The 22,051-nt window shown below is 43.6% G+C and overlaps 1 protein-coding gene and 1 long non-coding RNA gene across 2 annotated transcripts in view; both read left to right on the top strand.

The window, feature by feature from the left end:
* Positions 1–17,595, top strand: part of LOC117518750 (Krueppel-like factor 7) — a 145,106-nt gene extending 127,511 nt beyond the window's left edge. The window contains 1 exon segment of the mRNA XM_034180006.1: positions 16,523–17,595. Within this exon segment, the coding sequence (XP_034035897.1) occupies positions 16,523–16,574 (52 nt within the window). The 3' untranslated portion in view covers positions 16,575–17,595.
* Positions 17,596–17,723: 128 nt separating this feature from the next.
* LOC117517389 lies at positions 17,724–20,498 on the top strand. Its single transcript, XR_004562715.1, has 2 exons — positions 17,724–17,876; positions 18,514–20,498. It is a non-coding gene; the product is annotated as an uncharacterized LOC117517389 (long non-coding RNA).
* Positions 20,499–22,051: the final 1,553 nt, after the last annotated feature.

Genomic DNA, 22,051 nt, shown 5'->3' on the forward strand with positions numbered 1-22,051 from the left:
GCTCCCTCTGGTGGCTCTTACCTCGCCTGTGCAGGTACGGGCACTAGATGGCTCCCTCCTCCCTCCAATCACACATAGAACACCACCTGTAACTCTGGTGGTGTCAGGAAATCACCGGGAGGAGATCGAGTTTTTTGTGACTCCAACTACCTCCCGTGTGATTTTGGGGTTTCCTTGGATGTTGAAACACAATCCCCGGATCGATTGGCCGTCTGGGGTAGTGGTTCAGTGGAGTGAGACCTGCCATCGGGTATGTTTAGGTTCCTCGGTACCTCCCGGTTCCCAGGCTAAGGAGGAGGTCAGAGTCCCACCCAATCTAGGGACGGTGCCGGTGGAGTACCACGACCTTGTGGATGTGTTCAGCAAGGATCTGGCGCTCACCCTTCCCCCCCACCGTCCGTACGATTGTGCCATTGATTTGGTTCCAGGCGGTGAGTTCCCGTCCAGCAGGCTGTACAACCTCTCACGGCCTGAGCGCGAATCAATGGAGACCTACATCCGGGACTCTTTAGCCGCCGGGTTGATCCGGAATTCCACCTCCCCGATGGGTGCAGGTTTCTTTTTTGTGGGCAAAAAAGATGGCGGACTTCGTCCATGCATTGATTACAGGGGACTGAACGAAATCACGGTTCGTAATCGATACCCGTTGCCCCTGTTGGATTCAGTGTTCACGCCCCTGCATGGAGCCTGAATATTCACCAAGCTAGATCTTAGAAATGCGTATCACCTGGTTCGGATCCGGAAGGGAGACGAGTGGAAGACGGCATTTAACACCCCCTTAGGTCACTTTGAGTACCTGGTCATGCCGTTCGGCCTCACAAACGTCCCCGCGACGTTCCAAGCTTTGGTTAATGATGTCTTGCGGGATTTCCTGCACCGATTCGTCTTCGTGTACCTAGACGATATACTCATCTTTTCTCCAGATCCTGAGACCCATGTCCGACATGTACGTCAGGTCCTGCAGCGGTTGTTGGAGAACCAGCTGTTTGTGAAGGGCGAGAAGTGTGAGTTCCACCGCACGTCTTTGTCCTTCCTGGGATTTATCATCTCCTCCAACTCCGTCGCTCCTGATCCGGCCAAGGTTGCGGCGGTGAGAGACTGGCCCCAACCCACAAGCCGTAGGAAGCTGCAACAGTTCCTCGGCTTTGCTAATTTTTACAGGAGGTTCATTAAGGGCTACAGTCAGGTAGTTAGCCCCCTGACAGCCCTGACCTCACCAAAAGTCCCCTTCACCTGGTTGGATCGTTGCGATGCTGCGTTCAAGGAGTTGAAACGGTGCTTCTCGTCTGCACCCGTTCTGGTGCAGCCCGATCCTAGCCGCCAGTTAGTGGTTGAAGTGGACACCTCGGACTCAGGGATAGGAGCTGTGCTATCCCAGAGCGGGAAGACCGATAAGGTCCTTCACCCGTGTGCCTATTTTTCCCGCAGGTTGACCCCGGCCGAACGGAACTATGACGTCGGCAATCGAGAACTCCTTGCGGTGAAAGAGGCTCTTGAAGAGTGGAGACATCTGTTGGAGGGAACGTCCGTGCCATTCACGGTTTTCACTGACCACCGGAACCTGGAGTATATCAGGACCGCCAAGCGGCTGAATCCCAGGCAAGCCCGCTGGTCACTGTTCTTCGGCCGTTTTGACTTCTGGATCACCTACCGTCCCGGGACCAAAAACCAGAGATCGGATGCTTTGTCCCGGGTACATGAAGACGAAGTCAAAACGGAGTTGTCGGATCCACCGGAACCCATCATCCCAGAGTCCACTATCGTGGCCACCCTCACCTGGGACGTAGAGAGAACCGTCCGGGAGGCCCTGGCACGAAGCCCGGACCCCGGAACTGGACCGAAGAACAGACTTTACTTCCCACCAGAAGCTAGGGCTGCAGTCCTGGACTTCTGTCACGGCTCTAAGCTCTCCTGTCATCCAGGGGTGCGAAGAACCGTGGCAGTTGTCCGGCAGCGCTTCTGGTGGGCGTCCCTAGAGGCCGACGTCCGGGATTACATCCAGGCCTGTACCACCTGCGCCAGGGGCAAGGCCGACCATCGCAAGGCTTCGGGGCTGCTACAGCCGCTGCCCGTGCCTCATCGCCCCTGGTCTCACATCGGCCTGGATTTTGTCACAGGCCTCCTGCAGTCCCAGGGCAACAACGTCATTCTCACGATAGTGGACCGATTCTCCTCGCAAGTCTGGAGGAGCTTCTGCCGGGAACTGGGGGCCACGGTCAGTCTCTCATCCGGGTATCATCCCCAAACCAACGGGCAAGCAGAACGGGCCAATCAAGAGATGGAGCAGACCCTGCGTTGCGTGACAGCCGCGCACCCGGCGGCCTGGAGTACCCATCTGGCCTGGATCGAGTATGCCCACAACAGCCAGGTGTCTTCAGCCACCGGCCTCTCCCCTTTTGAGGTGTGTCTAGGGTACCAGCCCCCATTGTTTCCGGTGGTTGAGGGAGAGGTCGGTGTGCCCTCGGTCCAGGCCCACCTGCGGAAGTGCCGTCGGGTGTGACATGCCGCCCGTTCTGCTTTGCTGAGGGCCCGGATGAGGACAAAGGCCCATGCAGACCGTCGGCGGACCCCGGCCCCTACGTATCATCCTGGGCAGGAGGTGTGGTTATCGACTAAGGACATTCCACTTCAAGTGGCCTCCCCGAAACTACAAGAACGGTACATAGGTCCCTTTAAAATTCTCAAAGTCATCAGTCCCGCCGCAGTGAGGCTTCAGCTGCCGGCCTCACTGCAGATCCATCCTGTGTTTCACGTGTCAAGGATCAAACCACATCACACCTCACCCCTCTGTACACTGGGTCCGGCACCACCTCCTGCCCGGATCATCGATGGCGAGCCGGCTTGGACTGTACGCCGGCTCTTGGATGTCCGACGGATGGGCCGGGGCTTCCAGTATTTGGTGGACTGGGAGGGGTACGGCCCCGAAGAACGCTCCTGGGTGAAGAAGAGCTTCATCCTGGACCCGGCCCTCCTGGCCGACTTCTACCGCCGCCACCCGGACAAGCCTGGTCGGGCGCCTCCTGAGGGGGGGGTCCTGTTGTGTGGGCCGCTGAAGAGGAGGTACTGCTGGCCCACCACCACCAGAGGGCGTCCTGCCTGGAGTGCGGGCTCCAGGCACCAGAGGGCGCTGCCGCCTCACAGGAGCAGCCAGGGTGACAGCTGTCACCCATCACCTGCGACAGCTGTCATCAATCACCGGATCTGCAGGGATATATCAGCAGGACGGCATCTCCACCTCATTGCCGAGATATCGCTCTACCAAAGAGGTAACTTCTCAGCTGATTGTGTTTTTTGAATAACTGTTGCTTGTGTGAATTGGACAGCATTTATTCTGTTCCTTTTTCGACGAGAGGTGGAGGTGTTTTCCCACCATACGTGTTGCTGCACCCACTTCTAACTGTGTTTGCTCATCGCCAGCAGTACCAGATCCGACACGCGGAGGCAGTGGCCACCTGGGAGTTCGGGACTTGGCGGCTCCAGTATTCCCGGGGTTCGGTGGCGGAGGAAACCGTGTGGTTCCGGTTCGACTTCGGACTGACGTCTCCTATCTTCGAGCCTGCCCACATGACATTTTGTATTGGAGCTTATCTACTATTGTAATCTGTTGTTGTTGTTGTGCACTTTCACAACAGTAAAGTGTTGTATTTGGCTTTATCCATTGTCCGTTCATTTGCGCCCCCTGTTGTGGGTCCGTGCTCTCACACTTTCACAACAAGTACAATGGGATTAAGTGCCGAAAAGTCAGTTTACCATTTCACTGAACAATACAGAGAAAATGTTCATTATTTTTAATCCTTCAAATAATCAGCAAAAACAGCCGCAAGTGAATTTTAACACCTTTGGTGATGTGTCAAACACAGATCACTGGTTCTGAATCCAAATCTCTGGGAGCTGCATTCTAAGAATGAGTCATTTAATGATGGTGAGTGCCACATCCGTCTGTCTGTCTGCCTGTCCGTGAATGTTTCATTGAATGTCAATGAAAAGTCACATAATGGAAGCACACCATGGGAAGATCTGCAAAGGAAAGATAACTGGACATTTTAAAAAAATTGCATCATGTTTGTCAATTACATTTACACAAGTGATTTACACTCACCTGCCATTTTATTAGGTGCACCTTGCTAGTACCAGGTTGGATCCCCTTCTTCCTTCAGAACTGTCTTTGTGGCATAGATTCAACAAGGTGTTGGAAGCATTCCTCACAGATGTTGGTCCATACTGACATGATGGCATCATGCAGTTGCCCATTCAACAAGTCTGCCCATTCTCCTCTGACTTCTGACATCATCAAGATATCTCTTTTTTGGACCATTCTCTGGAAACCCTAGAGATGGCTGTACATGCAAATCCCAGTAGATCAGTAGTTTCTGAAATACTCAGATCAGCCCGTCTGATACCAACAACCACGCCATGTTCAAAGTCACTTAAATCCCTTTTCATCCCCATTCTGATGCTCAGTTTGAACTTCAGCTAGTCATCTTCTCCACGTCTAGTTACCTAAATGCATTGAGTTGCTGCCATGTGATTGGCTGATTCTCTATTTGTGTTAACGAGCAATTAAAGCTAATAAAGTGGCCAGTGAGTGAGTGAGTGTGTGTATGTATGTAACAAAACATATATAAATCGGAACAAAGTTTAAGTTGCAGCTTTTTTCTTTGTCAGCTATTTAAATAGTGTTTTGTTGGAATGTATTTTTTTATTATTGCCATTTATTCTTTTATTATTTATTGAGTTAATTTTGTTTAGTGCTTTGAGTCCTGTGAAATTCCTATATAAATCGTCAATGAAATCTTCTCCTTCTTCTTCTTCTTCTTATTATTATTATTATTATTGTTATTATTATTATTATTATTTTAGTATTTTTATACCAAATGTGTGATTTATTTATTTATTTTTTTTTGTATATCACAGGACCCCCAAACTATTAAAAAGTGACTTGTATTCCAGAAATTACATGAGTTAAAAAAAATAAACAAAACATGCATGACTTATACTGCCGAAAATATGGAATTCATAATTTATCAAACATAAAACTTCATTATTAAGCTCCTCTTCTGCAATGCTGGATTGCCTAAAAAAAAAAAAAAAAAATCTGTCGATGGACTTATTTTTGTTTTTAGCTCTTGTGACTTGTTCACCAATATTATACATTACTCACTGCAACCTTTGTGATCCGTACTACTACTACTAAATAAAAAAAAGGGGGTTTTACATCCTCTGGAAATGTTTTGGCTTTCTGAAGCCACCATGACCCAAAATACAGGTCTGTGTTCCTGTAAATAAAAGCCTGAGGCTGGCCAAGCGAGTGGAGAAACCGTTCTGTAAACCTGATTACCTGGCTCTGATCCTGCATGACCCAAACACTGAGTGTCCTTGAGGTGGATCAAAACAAGATCACAGTTAAAACAATACTCTCAATTTTAAAACACATCCCTTTCTCTCTTTTTGTACACAGAACTGTGCCATGTCGAGGCTTTCAAACCCAGATCTCCAGGAGCTGCCCCCTATTGTCTTGTGTCTTCACACACACTAAACGTGAAAAGATCTCTGGTGCTGAAGCTTCACACATTTGTCACATTGAAGCATTGATGTAAAGTAATTTGTCTGTGGCTCAGCCTCTTAATTAGTTGCCATGGCTTCTATTTAATTTTCAAGCATGGTAAATTGTTAATTTGCCAAAGCACTTAAATTTGACCCTGCAGACAAAATCATCAAGCATCCAGTCACCATTATTACCTCAAAGATCAGCTCAGCTCCGGCCTGACCAGACACAAAATCGCTCCTCCTGTTTTAATTACACCGTCCTATCAGCGAGGCAGCCCTCTGTGACATCTGCAGCCTCGGAGCAATAACGTGTACATTTTAGGGAACACCAGGGAGAAAACAGCCATTTTGGCTTGAAAGGTCATTTATGTGATATTAACACGGATGAAGCAGTTCACTCAAACACGACTTTGGATCGCCATCACCTTTTTCAGCTGAGATTCAAAGCATCTTTAAAGCTTGTGCTTTTCTGGTGATTTCAGCCGATTCAGTTTAATCGACCATATCACAGTTCAGGTTGCAGCTTGTTGTCTGCTTTCGTCAACGTTGAGGTACCCGGGTGTCCAACACGCTGCAAGGCAGTTTCAGTTCTTCCAAGCAGTAATATCATTAATGTTCCTGATACTATTTTCTGATGTCTCACGCACCAATTACCCTGTGTGTGGACAGTGCACGTTGCCATTTTCCATCAGTTTCTGTCTTGATGTGCGCTGCCAGGAAGTCCAATCCTCTCATGGTGGTTATTGGAAAAAAAAAAAGGTGCCAGTGGTCACATCTGGACAATATTTCAGTGAGTTTGTGGAAATCCACGAGAACAAAATTTGGTTTTACTCCCTGTTGATGGGTTCCCATGGCACAATACTTAGCTATTAGCCTGATTTGCAAGGTCAACTAATTCTGCCTTTTTGAAGTTGTTTGGTGTAATGTTTCTTTTGTTCAAATGCCCGTGGATATCTTTCAGTGTCCGTCCCTGTGGCATAAATGTCTGCATATATCGTGACAAACATACTTATTAAGAAACACGACTTTTGCACTCTTGGCTAACATTGAACTGCCCAGCTTCCATATTGTGTGTCCATGTATCTCCAAGTTGATGCTTGTGTTTTGATCTGCTTGTTTTTTTGTTTTTTAATTAACCTGTTCTTTGGTATGCTGTTTTTCCTGTTGTATTTAAGCCTCTGTAAGGTTTCTGTGTAATTTTTTTTGTCTCATTAAATAATAAAATAGTCAAATGTTGAACACTTCCTGGTTTGACAATAAACAAGATCTCGTGGGATCTCGTGGGAATTCAGTGGGAGGCTGAGACTGAAACAGCAAATGTTAAATTTTGAGTCCACAGTGAAACAGGAAATGTCAATTTTTTTAAAACTTTATCAGAATTTACAAGACAAGCAAGGGAAAGTGTCAAAACAACAGCTTTATTGAAAATAAGGACTAAAATGGTAGAAACATACAAAATAGGATGTAAAGAAAAAGAAAAAGAAAAAGAGGTATTCAAATCCCTAGATAAGCGCACACTCAAGCCAGTGTAAGATACGTTAAAACAGCAATAATGTTGATAGTAAATGTCAAATCTTGAACACTTCCAGGCATTGGTATAGCTGGGTTGGACTAGACTCGCCTGAAATCTGATAGGACACCCCAGGTGCCACCCGGATGATTAACATGTCACAGCACAACACGACTGGTTGAAAAGAGCAATTTTGACACATATTGACTGCTAGGTCTCTCCTGTACAGTAGTTGGCACTGTGTTCCACAAAAAGTTCTAATCCACCTTAGTAGAAGAAGAAGTTTGAGCCAGTTTTGAATTTGAACACATTGTCTGAACCACGGACTCCAAGTTATATTGGTAAGTAAATGGCTATTTTCTAATGTCTAAAATTATCTTCCTTAAACTCAAACTGATAGCAAATCTCTACATTGTGGTATAAATGTAATTAAAAATATAAAATACAGCTTCCTGATGGAGTGGTGTAGATGAGGTTTTTCTTAAAAAGAAGACCTGAAACTTCAGCTAATTTGGCCATATTGTGCAGCCCTACTGGGAAGTAGCTGAAAACTTAGAATATGAATTTATTGTACATCAACATAAAAAAAAGTGGCAGGGGGTTAAGAGGGGTGCATTTGGGGGAGTCAGAAGCTGAAGATTTTTACCCATGCTAATGCTCTCCAGAAGCATTCACAGAAAAAAAAAAGTCTGAAGGACCTAAATGACATGCTGCTGAAGAGCTTCGCTCGTTCATGTTCGCGACATATACATATTATTTTTAATTAATTTATGTCAAGTTATAGAGATTTTCTTTCAGTTTAAGAAAGATGATGTTAGATTTTTTTTTTTTTTTGTATTTGAAATTGCATAAATAAATTAAAATATGTGAAATATCAAGTGTTGCAATACGTTTGGAGGCACTGTATGTGTGTGTGTGTGTAAAAGGTTTTGCACTCACCGGAATGGTGTTGTCCACTTCCAGTTTCAGAATTATGCTGTAAAACGGATTTCTCAGATTCCTACCAACCTTACAACATACGTTCTCTTAAATGGTTTAGGATTTGGATTAATGGAAAAAAAATTAAAAATTTGAACAATTGCTGCACACACGCCCTGGCTTTGCACACTTTTGGAAGTTTGCGTAGAGGCAGAAATCTGTAATTTTATAGCTGTGGATAGTGCAGGAAATTCATGCATGAGTGATGTGGAAAAATATCTTTTATGAATACGGGCTGAAGTGGATTCATTGACACCCATCACACAATAAGACGGGTTCAATGTCATAAGATTGTGATTTGTCAAAGTGCAGTTTGCAAAATGTCTCATATTCTCGTCCATGTCCGTGAAATTTTCACATAGTGTCATTATGAATGATATGAACTTCACTTGGGCTTCTATGTGTAATTGTATACGAAAGAGAAAGTGTGTGTGTGTGTGTTAATATGTCTCCTCATCATCAGTCATCATAATCAGGTCTCAGCTGGACACACTGTAAATACAGTATGCCCTCCATCTCATCCTCCTCCTACTAACTAGTTCACCACCTCCCATCACAACACCCCCCCCATCCCCCCCACAGGCACATCTCTAATTCGAGTCCACATCCGTCATCTGTCACGAGTCAGTCAACCCCTCAAGCCTATAATGTACCCCCCAAACTCCCAGCAACCATCACCGCTGCCACTGCGCCCAACACAGACACACCTCCATCCTGCTGAGATGAAGAGGGGTGGGGTGGGGTGGGGGGGGCACAGTGGAGACGGGGGAGACGGGTGGGAAGATTGAAGAGGATGGGGGATGGCGATGAAGAGACAGACCCACGGTGTGCCAGCTGGTGTCGTGCCCCCGAGTCGTGACTCATACTTTACCATCTGTGCGTGCGCACACACACAAACACATGCACGCACACACACAGACACACACACACACACACACACACACACACACACACACACACACACACACACACACACACACACACACACACACACACACACACACACACACTTCAAAACACACTTCTCTGGAGTCTTTCATTAATCTCACATTCGCACACACACACACACACACACACACACACACACACACACACACACACACACACACACACACACATGTAAGTGTAACAGACAGATGACCAGCAGCTCATCGGGGTGTAGCTCCCCCTCTTGGTCAAACATGAATTCACTGAGAGAACACGAAACCACTGTAACAAATAAATAAAAAAATGTCAAAAAAAAAAAATCAATAGTTGAACAACTGTGAAAATGGAGTCTGACAAGATTAAAGCCTTACTTTTATTTTAGCACGGGGCCGTCTCTCACTTCACCTTCAACTGAGGTGAAGGTGGCCTTATGTAGAAAGCACAGACTTATCCAGTCCGCTCATTTCTAGTCCTGTTTCTTACTATAGACTACAGAGGGACTGAATTGAGATCACTCCTGATAAAATCAAGAATGATAGAATCAAGATTCAAGCACGTCATTGCCATTATGAAGCACAAGAAACTTACTTTTGTGACAACCCTATAGGTGCATTTAAAGTCTGAAGGTGTAAAAGAAAAGGAATAAAAGTGACAATTTAAAGGTACAACTCAAATATTTAACAATACAACAACAATCTCATCCGGGATCTTGGCAAAATTTGATTGTACCAGCATTAAGTGTCCACCAGGTGGAGATATTGCTCCATTTCAAGAGCAGTTGGACATGACAAATCTGTTGCTTATACCCCCATCATACTCGAGGCCGAATGCCGTCTGACTGTAAATTCGACCCACTTTCGGGAAGTGTTGAGGTGCATTCAAAAACGTCAGACACCATTTAGAGAGTAGTCTAAACAGCCCGAATCTAAAATACATGCACTCAACTGTCAAGGTGCGTTTGAGGTGGAAAAATATTGAATGCGGTCGAAGTGCAGTCTGACTGCAATCTGAGAGCATTCTAAATATTTGTACGGCATGAAAAGGCAATTCGAAGCATTCTGATCACATTCAAAATCAAATCAAATCAATTGTATTTATATAGCGCCAAATCACAACAAACAGTTGCCCCAAGGTGCTTTATATTGTAAGGCAAAAGCCATACAATAATTACAGAAAAACCCCAACGGTCAAAATAACCCCCTGTGAGCAAGCACTTGGCGACAGTGGAAAGGAAAACTCCCTTTTAACAGGAAGAAACCTCCAGCAGAACCAGGCTCAGGGAGGGGCATTCTTCTGCTGGGACTGGTTGGGGCTGAGGGGAGGGAATCAGGAAAAAGACATGCTATGGAAGAGACCAGAGATCAATCACTAATGATTAAATGCAGAGTGGTGCATACAGAGCAAAAAGAGAAATAAACAGTGCATCATGGGAACCCCCCAGCAGTCTAAGTCTATAGCAGCATAACTAAGGGATGGTTCAGGGTCACCTAATCCAGCCCTAACTATAAGCTTTAGCAAAAAGGAAAGTTTTAAGCCTAATCTTAAAAGTAGAGAGGGTGTCTGTCTCCCTGATCCAAATTGGGAGCTGGTTCCACAGGAGAGGAGCCTGAAAGCTGAAGGCTCTGCCTCCCATTCTACTCTTAAAAACCCTAGGAACTACAAGTAAGCCTGCAGTCTGAGAGCGAAGCGCTCTATTGGGGTGATATGGTACTATGAGGTCCCTAAGATAAGATGGGACCTGATTATTCAAAACCTTATAAGTAAGAATAACAATTTTAAATTCTACGTATTCTAGAATTAACAGGAAGCCAATGAAGAGAGGCCAATATGGGAGAAATATGCTCTCTCCTTCTAGTCCCCATCAGTACTCTAGCTGCAGCATTTTGAATTAACTGAAGGCTTTTCAGGGAACTTTTAGGACAACCTGATAATAATGAATTACAGTAGTCCAGCCTAGAGGAAATAAATGCATGAATTAGTTTTTCAGCATCACTCTGAGATAAGACCTTTCTAATTTTACAGATATTGCGCAAATGCAAAAAAGCAGTCCTACATATTTGCTTAATATGCGCATTGAAGGACATATCCTGATCAAAAATGACTCCAAGATTTCTCACAGTATTACTGGAGGTCAGGGTAATGCCATCCAGAGTAAGGATCTGGTTAGACACTAAAATGATCCGCCACTGCGAATCCTGGCCGAATATCCCGACTGTGCCTGAACACACCATGATTGCACCTCGAGTGCTGCTGGAATATACAGGGTGGGCCAATAAAATGTTATCACTTTTTGATTGTACACAAGTTTTTGAAATGAGAAAATTTTATTTACAGACTTGTAACAGAAGCATCAAATTAACATTTGATACCAAAGGTTTCCCACTTTGTCTCTTGTTTTCTGCACAGTTCAATAATTGATGACATGTTCAATCCACGCTCCTCTTCTTTGGATTACAGGTGCAACACGTACATTGAAGTGTGTAATGACATTGCCTCACATCTCAAGAGGGATTCTCTGAATTTTTTATTTCATTTTCAGGGATTGATATTCCTGAAAATGAAAAAGACATCTTTGTTATTTTGGAAATTGTATGAATTAAAAAAGAGCAATGTAGTGTATTCTATCAGATGTCAGGAAAACTGTAACGAACACTACATAGGTGAAACGAAGCAACCTTTACACAAAAGGCTATACCAGCACCGCAGAGAGGGCGCCAGTGGACCTCAGTCTGCAGTTTATCTCCACCTTAAAGACAGTAACCACACGTTTGAGGACAAGGAAGTTAAAATATTAGCCAGAGAGAAGAAATGGTTTGAGAGAGGGGTCAAAGAGGAATTCTTTGTAAAATGTTTGAAACCCAGCCTTAACCGGGGAGGGGGTCTGAGACATGCTTTATCCCCTGTTTACAATGGGGTACTCAGGTCAAAGGAGTTTCAGTCTTTTGTTCATGGTAATGAGTCATTCACGTCATCAAGGGAGCCATCAGAAAGGCATCCATCCCATCATTAGAGGGACAGCTGTCCTGTCATTAGGTGTGCTAACTAGAGCACAATAGTTGCTAATTAGAGCTATTGTTTAGTCACTAGCCTATAGCAGTCTGCCTCTCAGTAGGAGGGGTCTGGTTAGGTTTAAAACTCCAGCTTTTGTTGGCTTCTGTTTTATTCTTCTCTACAAAAGTCAGACAGAAGTTAGACTTCCAGAGCAAGAATTTTAGCTGAGGAAGCTTCTGCGATTTTAAGCGAAACGTCCTTGTGTCAAGCAACCCAGTCCAGTCGAAGATTCAAGCTTCTCTACTATGAATTTAAAAAGTGGTAACATGTTATTGGCCCACCCTGTATTTCTTAGACCCACAATCGGACCTCACTCTTCATTCATCATATTCTCACTGTATTCTGACAGCTGTCTTGGTAATCCCAATGAGTTCTGCCTACATTTGTACTGTGTTCGGAGGCTAATACCGACGACATATGCACGGATCATTTGGGGCATGTCGACGTGCAGTCTGGGTATTTGGACGACTGTCTTCCGCAATTCATATTCCTTCCCAGATGTGGCAGGAATTTTGGTTTTCTGACATTCTACCTGATTCAGCTTCATTCGTACTCAGTCTTGCTAAGTGTGACGGGGCGTTTATAGCAGCAGACACCATCTAATCATTTCCAGTCACTATGATATCATCGAGATATAAGATCAACAAAAGTGTAATACTTTTCATTCATTCTATTTACCCCTTAGTTCATGTGGAGAGCTGCTGGAACCGATCCCAGCAGACATAGGGCAGAAGGCGGGTTACACCCTGTAAATACTGCCAGTCTATTGCAGCACCACATATAGACAGAAAAACTGCAGGTCTTTGGAAGTAGAAGGAAGCCGGAGCATCTGGTGGGAACCCACACAAACTCAGTGAGAACATGCAAACTCTACTCAGAAAGGACCAGGCGGACAGAGAACCCAGGACCTCCTCGCTATGTGGAAACAGTACCAAACACAAAATCACTGTCCTGCCCAATAACACTTTTATTTTCATGAACTGAAGTAAAAACAAAGGCTTCTTCTATGCACTGAAGACTTATTTCTCTCAAGGTTTGCTGAGAAATGTCTTAAAATCAGTTGGATGACTATCCATTGTGGCAACTACAACAATATACAATGTCAACAGAAAGCAATACAAAATCAATTGGTCAATTGCCAGAAATTGAAAATGGATGTCTTCAATAGGGTGAGTGGGCGCTCCCTTAGAGATAGGGAGAGGAGCTCGGTCACTCGGGAGGAGCTTGGAGTCGAGCCACTGCTCCTCCATGTCAAAAAGAGTCAGTTGAGGTGGCTCGGGCACCTTTTCCAGATGCCCCCTGGACGCCTCGCTGGAGAGGTGTTCCGGGCACGTCCCATTGAGAGGAGGCCCCGGGGAAGACCCAGGACATGCTGGAGGGACTACATCGCTCAGCTGGCTTGGGAACGCCTTGGGGTTCCTCCGGAGGAGCTGGGGGAGGTGTGTGTGGATCGGGAGGTCTGGGCGGCTTTGCTTGAGCTGCTGCCCCTGCGACCCGTCTCCGGATAAAGTGGAAGAAAATGGATGGATATATATATATATATATATAGAAAAACTTCATAATTGTCCAGGTCTCCCTTGCAGAAGAGATCTTGATCTCAATGGGACTAACCTGGTTAAATAAAGGTTAAATTATATTCCGTGTTGCCTGAGGGGATCCACAGGCTCTTGATTGGGTAGTGATTATAAAATAGGTACCTGACATTTTTCAAGGGTGGTAATAAATTATGCCAAGTTTCTATAATGATTTCAACTGAAACTGCAGGAAATTAAATAGAGAATTTTTGGAGAAAAACTGTATTGATTATTTGGCACATTTAGTTGATGTCATGTTTTACAACTTGCAAGGTTGAGACATTTCCTTTGTTCAGAGCTTGTGTCGTTAACAGGGACTGATTAACAGTGATATCAAAGTCCATTGTTCACTGGTATTACCTAATATCCCCAATTTCTCCAAAAATATTAGTCTGATCCACTTTCCATTTTCATGGTGTTCATCCATTACCCAAAATACATAAACATACCAAAGAGCAAATGCCATTTCTCCCCATTTTCTCCATGATGGAAATTACACCCACGCATACACTTACACAGAGGCCACTTGGCTTTTAACATATAGACTAGCATGTTGTCCGTGGCGATCCACAGGCTCTAGATTGGGTAGTGTTTATAAAATAGATAGCTGGCATTTTTCAAGGGTGGTAATAAATTAAGCAAAGCTTGTGTAATGAATTGGAATGCCATGTGAGTCCAGAATGTTGTACAATCTTAGACCTCACAAATCTTTAGAAGAGGAATTCAACCCCTTTTATTTCCAGCTAATTTTGTAATTTTTTAAATGTTTCCCTCCTATTCTGCACTCTTTACCTGTATTAATGGCACCTGTTTGAACTTGTTACCTGTATAAAAGACACCTGTCCACACACTCAGTCAATCACACTCCAACCTGTCCACCATGGCCAAAACCAAAGAGCTGTCTAAGGACATCAGGGACAAAACTGGAGACCTGCACAAGGCTGGGATGGGCTACAGGATAACAGGCAAGCAGCTTGGTGAGAAGACAACAACTGCTGGTGTAATTATTAGAAAATGGAAGAAAAAAGATGACTACCAATCTTCCTTGGTCTGGGGGCTCCATTCAAGATCTCACCTCATGGGGTAAGGATGATTCTGAGAAAGCCCAGAACTACACGGGAGGACCTGGTCAATGACCTGAAGAGAGCTGGGACCACAGTTGCAAAGATTAAATTAAAATCCTGCAGGGCACGCAAGGTCCTGCTCAAGCCAGCACATGTCCAGGCCCACTTAAAGTTCACCAGTGACCATCTGGATGATCCAGAGGAGGCATGGGAGAAGGTCATGTAGTCAGAAGAGACCAAAATAGAGCTTTTTGGTATAATCTCCACTCGCTGTGTTTGGAGGATGAGAACAACCCCAAGAACACTGTCCCAACTGTGAAGCATGTGAGTGGAAACATCATTTTTGTGGGTGTTTTTTCTGCAAAGGGACGACTGCACCATATTAGTAGTTTCGCAGTTGTGAATCTCGTGCCGTTGGTTTCAGCAGAGTTCCGGTGTCAGGAGCTCAGCACTCACAGTGAAACACATCTCATGATGTACGGACAATAAATCAACATTGGGGCACAGCAGAAGTCCATCACAGGTGCAACGCCTCCTCTAGATAACCCTCTCAACTTGGGAGAACGTATCATCATCATAATCGCCCATGAACTTGCTAAATCAACACCATCCACATCCTCGCTTGGCCATTGTTTACATGCGCTGTGAGATGGTGGAACTCTGCTGGCACTCTGGTGCATTCTGAGAAGCACAGGGGACTGCCAGGGGAATTATGGCAAATGCTGAAGTACCGAATTGAAGGGAGGATGTATGGGGTCATGTATCGCAAGATTTTGGCAAACAACCTCCTTCCCTCAGTAAGAGCATTGAAGATGGGTCATGGCTAGGTCTTCCAGCATGAGAATGACCCCAAACACACAGCCAGGGCAACTAAGGAGGGGCTCTGTAAGAAGCATTTCAAGGTCCTGGAGTGGCCTGGCCAGTCTCCAGACCTGACCTCAATAAAAAAAAATAAAAAATAAAAAATAAAAAAAAAAATCTTTGGAGGGAGCTGAAACTCCAAACCTGAAAGATCTGGAGGAGATCTGTATGGAGGAGTGGACCAAAATCTCTGCTGCATTGTGCAAACTTGGTCAAGAACTACAGGAAAAGTCTGACCTTTGTAACTGCAAACAAAGGTTTCTCTACCAAATATTAAGGTCTGTTTGAAATTTTAGTTCAGGGATCAATTTATACTTCGTTTTAGGTATATGTATAATGTTATATACATATGTATCATTTTTATTTTTGGTCAAAGGGGTAGGCATATATAAGCTTTTGCTTCTGCCTACACCCTTTTCGGGTGCGGGTGCATTGTTGGATTATTTTTGTTTCTTTCTTTGTATGTTTTTTGTTGGTTTGGATCTGTATATATCTGTATCTGTATATATATATATATATATATATATATATATATATATATATATATATATATATATATATAAACCAAACCCTCATAGAAAAGTAGAACAGTGCACTTGCTGAGCAATTTCTTTTTCAAATTTTTATTTTGTTTTTCCCCCACTGTGCAAAAAATACCCAAGTAATTCTGTGAGCCTGATTTTAGATGAGAGACTTCGTTTCATTTAATTTAGCTATCATTCCACAGCACGTTTTTGTTGCTGCTTGTTTTTTTCCGCGTCTTCCTCTACGCTGTTTCAACAGATCCATCTGCAGGCTCTCTAGTTATTCATGGCGCAGCTGAAGTCATTAGCAGTGCTGCTGAAAACGCTGATTATGAATTAGTTACACATATTCTAATTGTGTGTACATTAGTGGCTGAACGTTCACTAGCTAACAGCAACATTTAACTCAGTCGACAAAACAAACTTGTGTCCTCCGCGTTGGTAGCATCCTAACAAGCCTCCCTCTCTCTCTGTGTGTCGTTGCAGGTGTTTCTCGCGGTCCGATCATTTGGCGCTACACATGAAGAGGCACATCTGAGGAGTCTGGGAAAGGTCAGCAAGGGTGGACGAGAGGAGAAGAGGATGGAGGGGGAGTGGAAGAGAGAAAGAGGGCAGAAAAACAGCGGGAGGGACTCATTAAACACCAGATTCTGGACTGGAGGGAGCAGCAGAAACACCACACAGAGAGGCTGACTACAAACAGAAACACAGACAGGCAGGTCCGGTCCATCTGTGCTCCACTGGTTCGGCCATGATTCCACAGTGACAAACATCTCACCGTGTCATGGTGTGGACCAAACGGGCAGTCCATGCCACCAGTGCTCTGCGTCTGGTGGCTCACGTGCAGTAGTTGGCAGCTCTTTGTTTTGTTCGTCCTTACAGTCTTTGTGAATGCTTCCAAAATGTCAGAAGTACTCCACGTGCCAGAGTTTTTCCAAACCGGACCAGTTGTAAATTTGAGAATTGTTGTTTTTAACCATCAACCTTGTGACGGCATCGTCTCACAATTTAAGCAAACACAAATGACATCTTTATCTTTCCAAACTGACCAACCGCTACAGCCGTTAGACTTCACCAAAGGCGTTATTACCGTGCATAAAATAGATCCATTTACCTTCTGGTTCTTAGGCACTGGAGCACCGTTTGTGTGATGCTTGGTCGGATTTCTTGACTTGAAATTGGGATGCTGTCACACAAAAGCGCCGAGAAGAATGTCTGATGTCCTCCAGAGGGAACATCAGAGAAACCACCAGATGAGGCTAACCGATCTACTCTGGGAAAGACTACTCATCTCTGAGAACGCCAGCGGAAACAGAGAATCAAGAGACGCAAGATTGTTCCTCTAGTGGATCTCTTGTTGTTGATAGAAACTGTTGCACAATTGACTATTCTCGAACGTTTTGTAAAAATAAAATTCTTCACTGTCTTGAACTGAAGGTGGACTTGGGACTCGCCAAATGCAGACTAGCACATGGCATTGGAGTGTAGGCTGCAATATGCACAAGTCAAAGCAGTTAGCTGGCTGCGATAGCACACTGAAAGCAAGCAAGAACTAAAAATATGTGAAGGATATAATGTTTCTAATGAAATAGTCTCTTATTTGTTCAAAAAAACAACTCACGGCATCTTGGTAAAAACGCACCTGGAAAACGTGTCGAATGTAGATGCCTGAAATGATCTCTTTCGGCTTTGAGAGTGATTGGCACCGAATGAGCCACTGGGTTGAGGAATTCACAAGTCATTCTGGATAACAGCAGAATTCGACTGCTGTCTTAATCGGGCCCTATGCATATCCACGAGTGTCGAAACACAGATCTACTCTCATGGAAACAGGCTGTAGGTAGGGGTGTTATTTCAAAAATTTTTGAAATCTATAAATTTTTGCATGGAATATGAAATATACATAGAATAAACCATAACAGTATAGGTTTTGGGTCATTTGGTTCCAAAAACCCGTTTGGACGGAGCGTTTGAAAATTTCAAGTAACGCGTGTGTCGTATATGTGCTGTTGACGTATAAAACCACTCTGTTGCTTATAATTAGTTCATTGTGGCCATGTCATTCTTTACATGTGATGATTATACTCAACTGATGTTCCTGAAATAAAAACTACATAAATTTTGTTTGTTACAATTGATTGTAGCATATGTACTGAAATTAGTTTTTTTGTCAATTACTCTTAAAAAACACCAGATAGGCTTATTGTTACTATAGAAGTTGAAACTTGGGGTCAAGCAACATTTGGAGCCAAATTTCAAGTCTCTAGGTGCAGTGGTTCTCAAGATATGACATTTTCGTCGATATTTTTGGTGATTTTTGAATCCGATATACTTCACTGGCTCCGTCCATATGGGTTTTGGGAAACAAATGACCCAAAATTTATCCTGCTACGGTTTATTATGTGTATATTTCCATATTCCATGCAAACATTTATAGATTTCCAATTTTTTTGAAATAACACCTCTCCTTACTGTAGGAAGACACATAAGATAGAATTTGGGAGTGAATCGATGTGAATGTATCTGTTGCAAGTCTACATGGTGCTGCACCCTTAAAAGAAGCTCGAACTGTGAGCTCACGCCAGAAAAATTGTGGCGATTCTCTTTTTTTTTCTTTTTGTTTATATAAATGAATGGTTGGGGATCTAGTAAATGTGAGTAATTAGTTTTTGGCTACTTACTACACATTGTACTGGTTTGTGCTGCTTCCTGCTGGGCCAGTGGGACATCATGAGTTGTTTCCATTGGATGGCTGAAGTGGGTACAAGAGCGACAGTTCTGTTCACTCAGCAATCATAACTGCTTCACAGCTCTACAGTCTGCAGCAGAGCGACACAAGCACACATTCTTTCAGACAACTGGATTTTGTTTGTCTTCAGAGATCAAAATCTTGTCTCTCCGAACAAAGAAGTTTTAAAATAAGCCGTTTTTCTTTGCTACCTTCAGTACAATCAAAGGCAGCAGACCCTCGCCCACATTTTGAAACCTTGCAGTAACCAAATCTGGATCAGTTGTCCAATCGTCACACAGTTTAACCAACATTGCTAACAAGAATAAATGGTTGGACACACTAGAATTGAAGGCAAAATTCAGTAAGAATATTTCCAATGATTGCAGCAATGTGGAATCTTGACTTTATCACACAATCACGTCTTCTTTGGCATTGCTGACTTTTTAAGTAACAGGTGTTAGCTCTATTCAAAATGGTGGTTTACAGATTTGGATAATGTGACGCAGCTACCTTAGGCAAATTCAGACCAAGAACTTCTATAGGCTCTGTTCTAGGGACTACTCACTTGGGGAATGCAAGGTTCTTTTTTCTGTTTGCATGTGTACCACCAGTAGGAACTTGGTAGAAATGTATGCTTACATCATGGAGAGTGGCTATACGCCCAACCATTGGGTCACTAAAGTAAATTCGCGAGCATATACGCCCAACCACAACCGACCAATGAGTGCGCTTGTAAGCTCACTTCTGGTTTCAATGCGGGAGGGAAAATATTTATTTGCCCAACGGTTGGGTGCATAGCCTTTGCCTACATCATGAATGGTTCCAAATGTGCTGGGAGAGTCCCAGGAGCTAAAAAAGACAACAAACATCATTCTAAAAACATCAATTTTTAAGGGGGGTCTGGGTAATTGATGGTACTTCCTTCAACAGTTCTGAGACCTGTGAAAAAGTCAAACTGGTGTAAAAGTACTTCTTGTTAGCTAGCTGTCTCACATTGTCCAAACGTATAATCTCCGCTGGAACACATCCTAAGTGGTCCTCAGTGGTCAGTATACATTGTAGTCAGTAGCATGATGAGAATGCTTAGCTATCATTGCTCTAGCTAGCTTGAAAGATAGTGCAGCCTATTCACTGTAGTGGCTAACCAAAGCCAGCTAGCTTGGCTAGTTAGTAAATAGATGCTCAAAGTCTGATTAATTACCCTAATATCTGTTCATCAGGTATTACACTGTGTAGTTAGTGACATCACAAAATAATTTGTTTTAATGTTTGGGATTTCTTCATGATATGTCGATCCACAGTGACAGAACTCTCAGAACATTCTATGTCCCCAATTCCCAATGATTCCTGAAGGTTACTGCTGCATTTGGCTAAAGAGAAACAAGAGCCAAAATGTTCAAAATCACCCACAATGAAATGGAAAAGAAAACTACAATCCAGTTGCGGTCTTGCAAATAATTATTTTTATGTTTGACTGATCAGTTGATTATTTTCTCGATTAACTGTTTAGTTGTTTGGGCCATAAAATGCCAGAAAATTGTGAAAAACTATCAAATATCATAATTAAGATAAAAATGCAAGACAATGGACCCAGATCCATCTAATCTTGAAGGAAAACTAAATCATGGTATGAGTTTATATTGTGTCCGATTTTAAAATCAGTGTGTACTGTTTCACAGGTGATTAAAGGTTAATATGTTGAAAATGGGCTCAATGACAAGATGGAAAATATCATAAAAAAAAAAAAAATCTAAAAGTCTGCATCCTGAGTCAAATCGTGAGCAAAAATAATTTCTTTCCAGCACCAAAACCTACCTCCACAAATATTATCAGTTTCTCGGTGAATTATCCTCCACAGTCAAACAAGCGAGGAAAAGAAGACGATCACATGCACATGCAACACCCCCCCCCCCCCCCCCCCCCCCACACACACACACACACACCCGGGGGGACAAGTGGGGAAAAAAAAAATTAAACGTCGCTCATCCAGAAGCTGGTTAAACAGTCATTTCGGATGATAATGAGCATTACCAGAAATTGCACACAAATCAGGCAGGCAGCTTAGACAATAGTAGAATGTCAGGATTTTGATGTGATTTCAAACTAAATGGAGTCTTTATTTTTAAAGGACTCTTCCCGTAATGAGGCACGCGTGCTGCCGTCGGCTTTTTGGGCCGAGGCTGAGAAAGAAATAAACATTTCAGTCAGTGCGCGCTACCAGAGATGCATGTCAATTTCTGGTATTAATCCAGCTCAGACATATCAACGCTCGATCTGTCTACAGCCCAGGAGGCGATCTTGCTGCACGATCCTCTAACGCCTGCAGGGGGGGCGAGGAAGAAGCCACGACAGGAAGTTTATCACACAGCTACTGGCTCATTTTCCCTTCGACCAAAAACTGACATCAAGGTTGCAGCTAACGTGCTATCTCAGCTCATCGTCGACTTTAGCAGCGTTGTAATAATGTGGGATTCAGACGGGATCGTCAGACCAGATGCTCGACTCTCCTCTTGTGGAAGGTTACTGGAAGAATTGCAGATTAAAACTGTATCATCAATGGCAGCTCTACTTGTGTGTTTCAGTATTTTGACAGGACACCAAACGCAAAATGATTGCAGATGGGTGGGAATGTGCAGACGGGGTGGGGGGCGTTTTGTACCAAATTTGGACTGAAACACTGAATGTGTTGTACTTTTTTTCATGTTCACTGAAAATTTGAAGAGTCGAGAAGTGGGACTCACCCCCGTTGCGAGGACCCTTTGCTTTGGCTCTTCTTGTGACTTGACGTAACATAAATTGTTCTCCACACGTGCGAGTTGGGAAAAATGGGGTTTGAAATGTGAATGTGTTTTCCGGATGGGTTGTTTTATGTCGTTTCCATGGATACAGTTCATTTCTGTGTCATCTTAATGAATGATTGTCAATTCTGCTGTGCCTGTGTGTTCTTTGTCTGTTTGTATTTGCACTCTCAATTTTTGGAAAAATCACTTGCATTTCTGATGTTTTCTGTCCGCTTAAAGAAACATGGATTTTGAAGTCTGTATAGTAGATGTTTTCAACACTAATGTGCACATACATGATTCACGCTAAGGGGCTCGTTACACTAATATTTTGGCCAGTAATTCATATTTATTGCAATTCACACATTTTCCCAAAGAGGGTGAAATATTTGCTTGAGTAATCCAATCATTTCCTTTGAGTTCAAAATTGTTTCAGTAAACATATTTGCAATTTCTGTTCTGTAATTCAGTTATGAAAAAAAAAAAAAAAATCCTCAGACTCTA

Source organism: Thalassophryne amazonica, chromosome 1, assembly GCF_902500255.1.
Source record: "Thalassophryne amazonica chromosome 1, fThaAma1.1, whole genome shotgun sequence".
NCBI classification, from domain to species: domain Eukaryota; kingdom Metazoa; phylum Chordata; class Actinopteri; order Batrachoidiformes; family Batrachoididae; genus Thalassophryne; species Thalassophryne amazonica.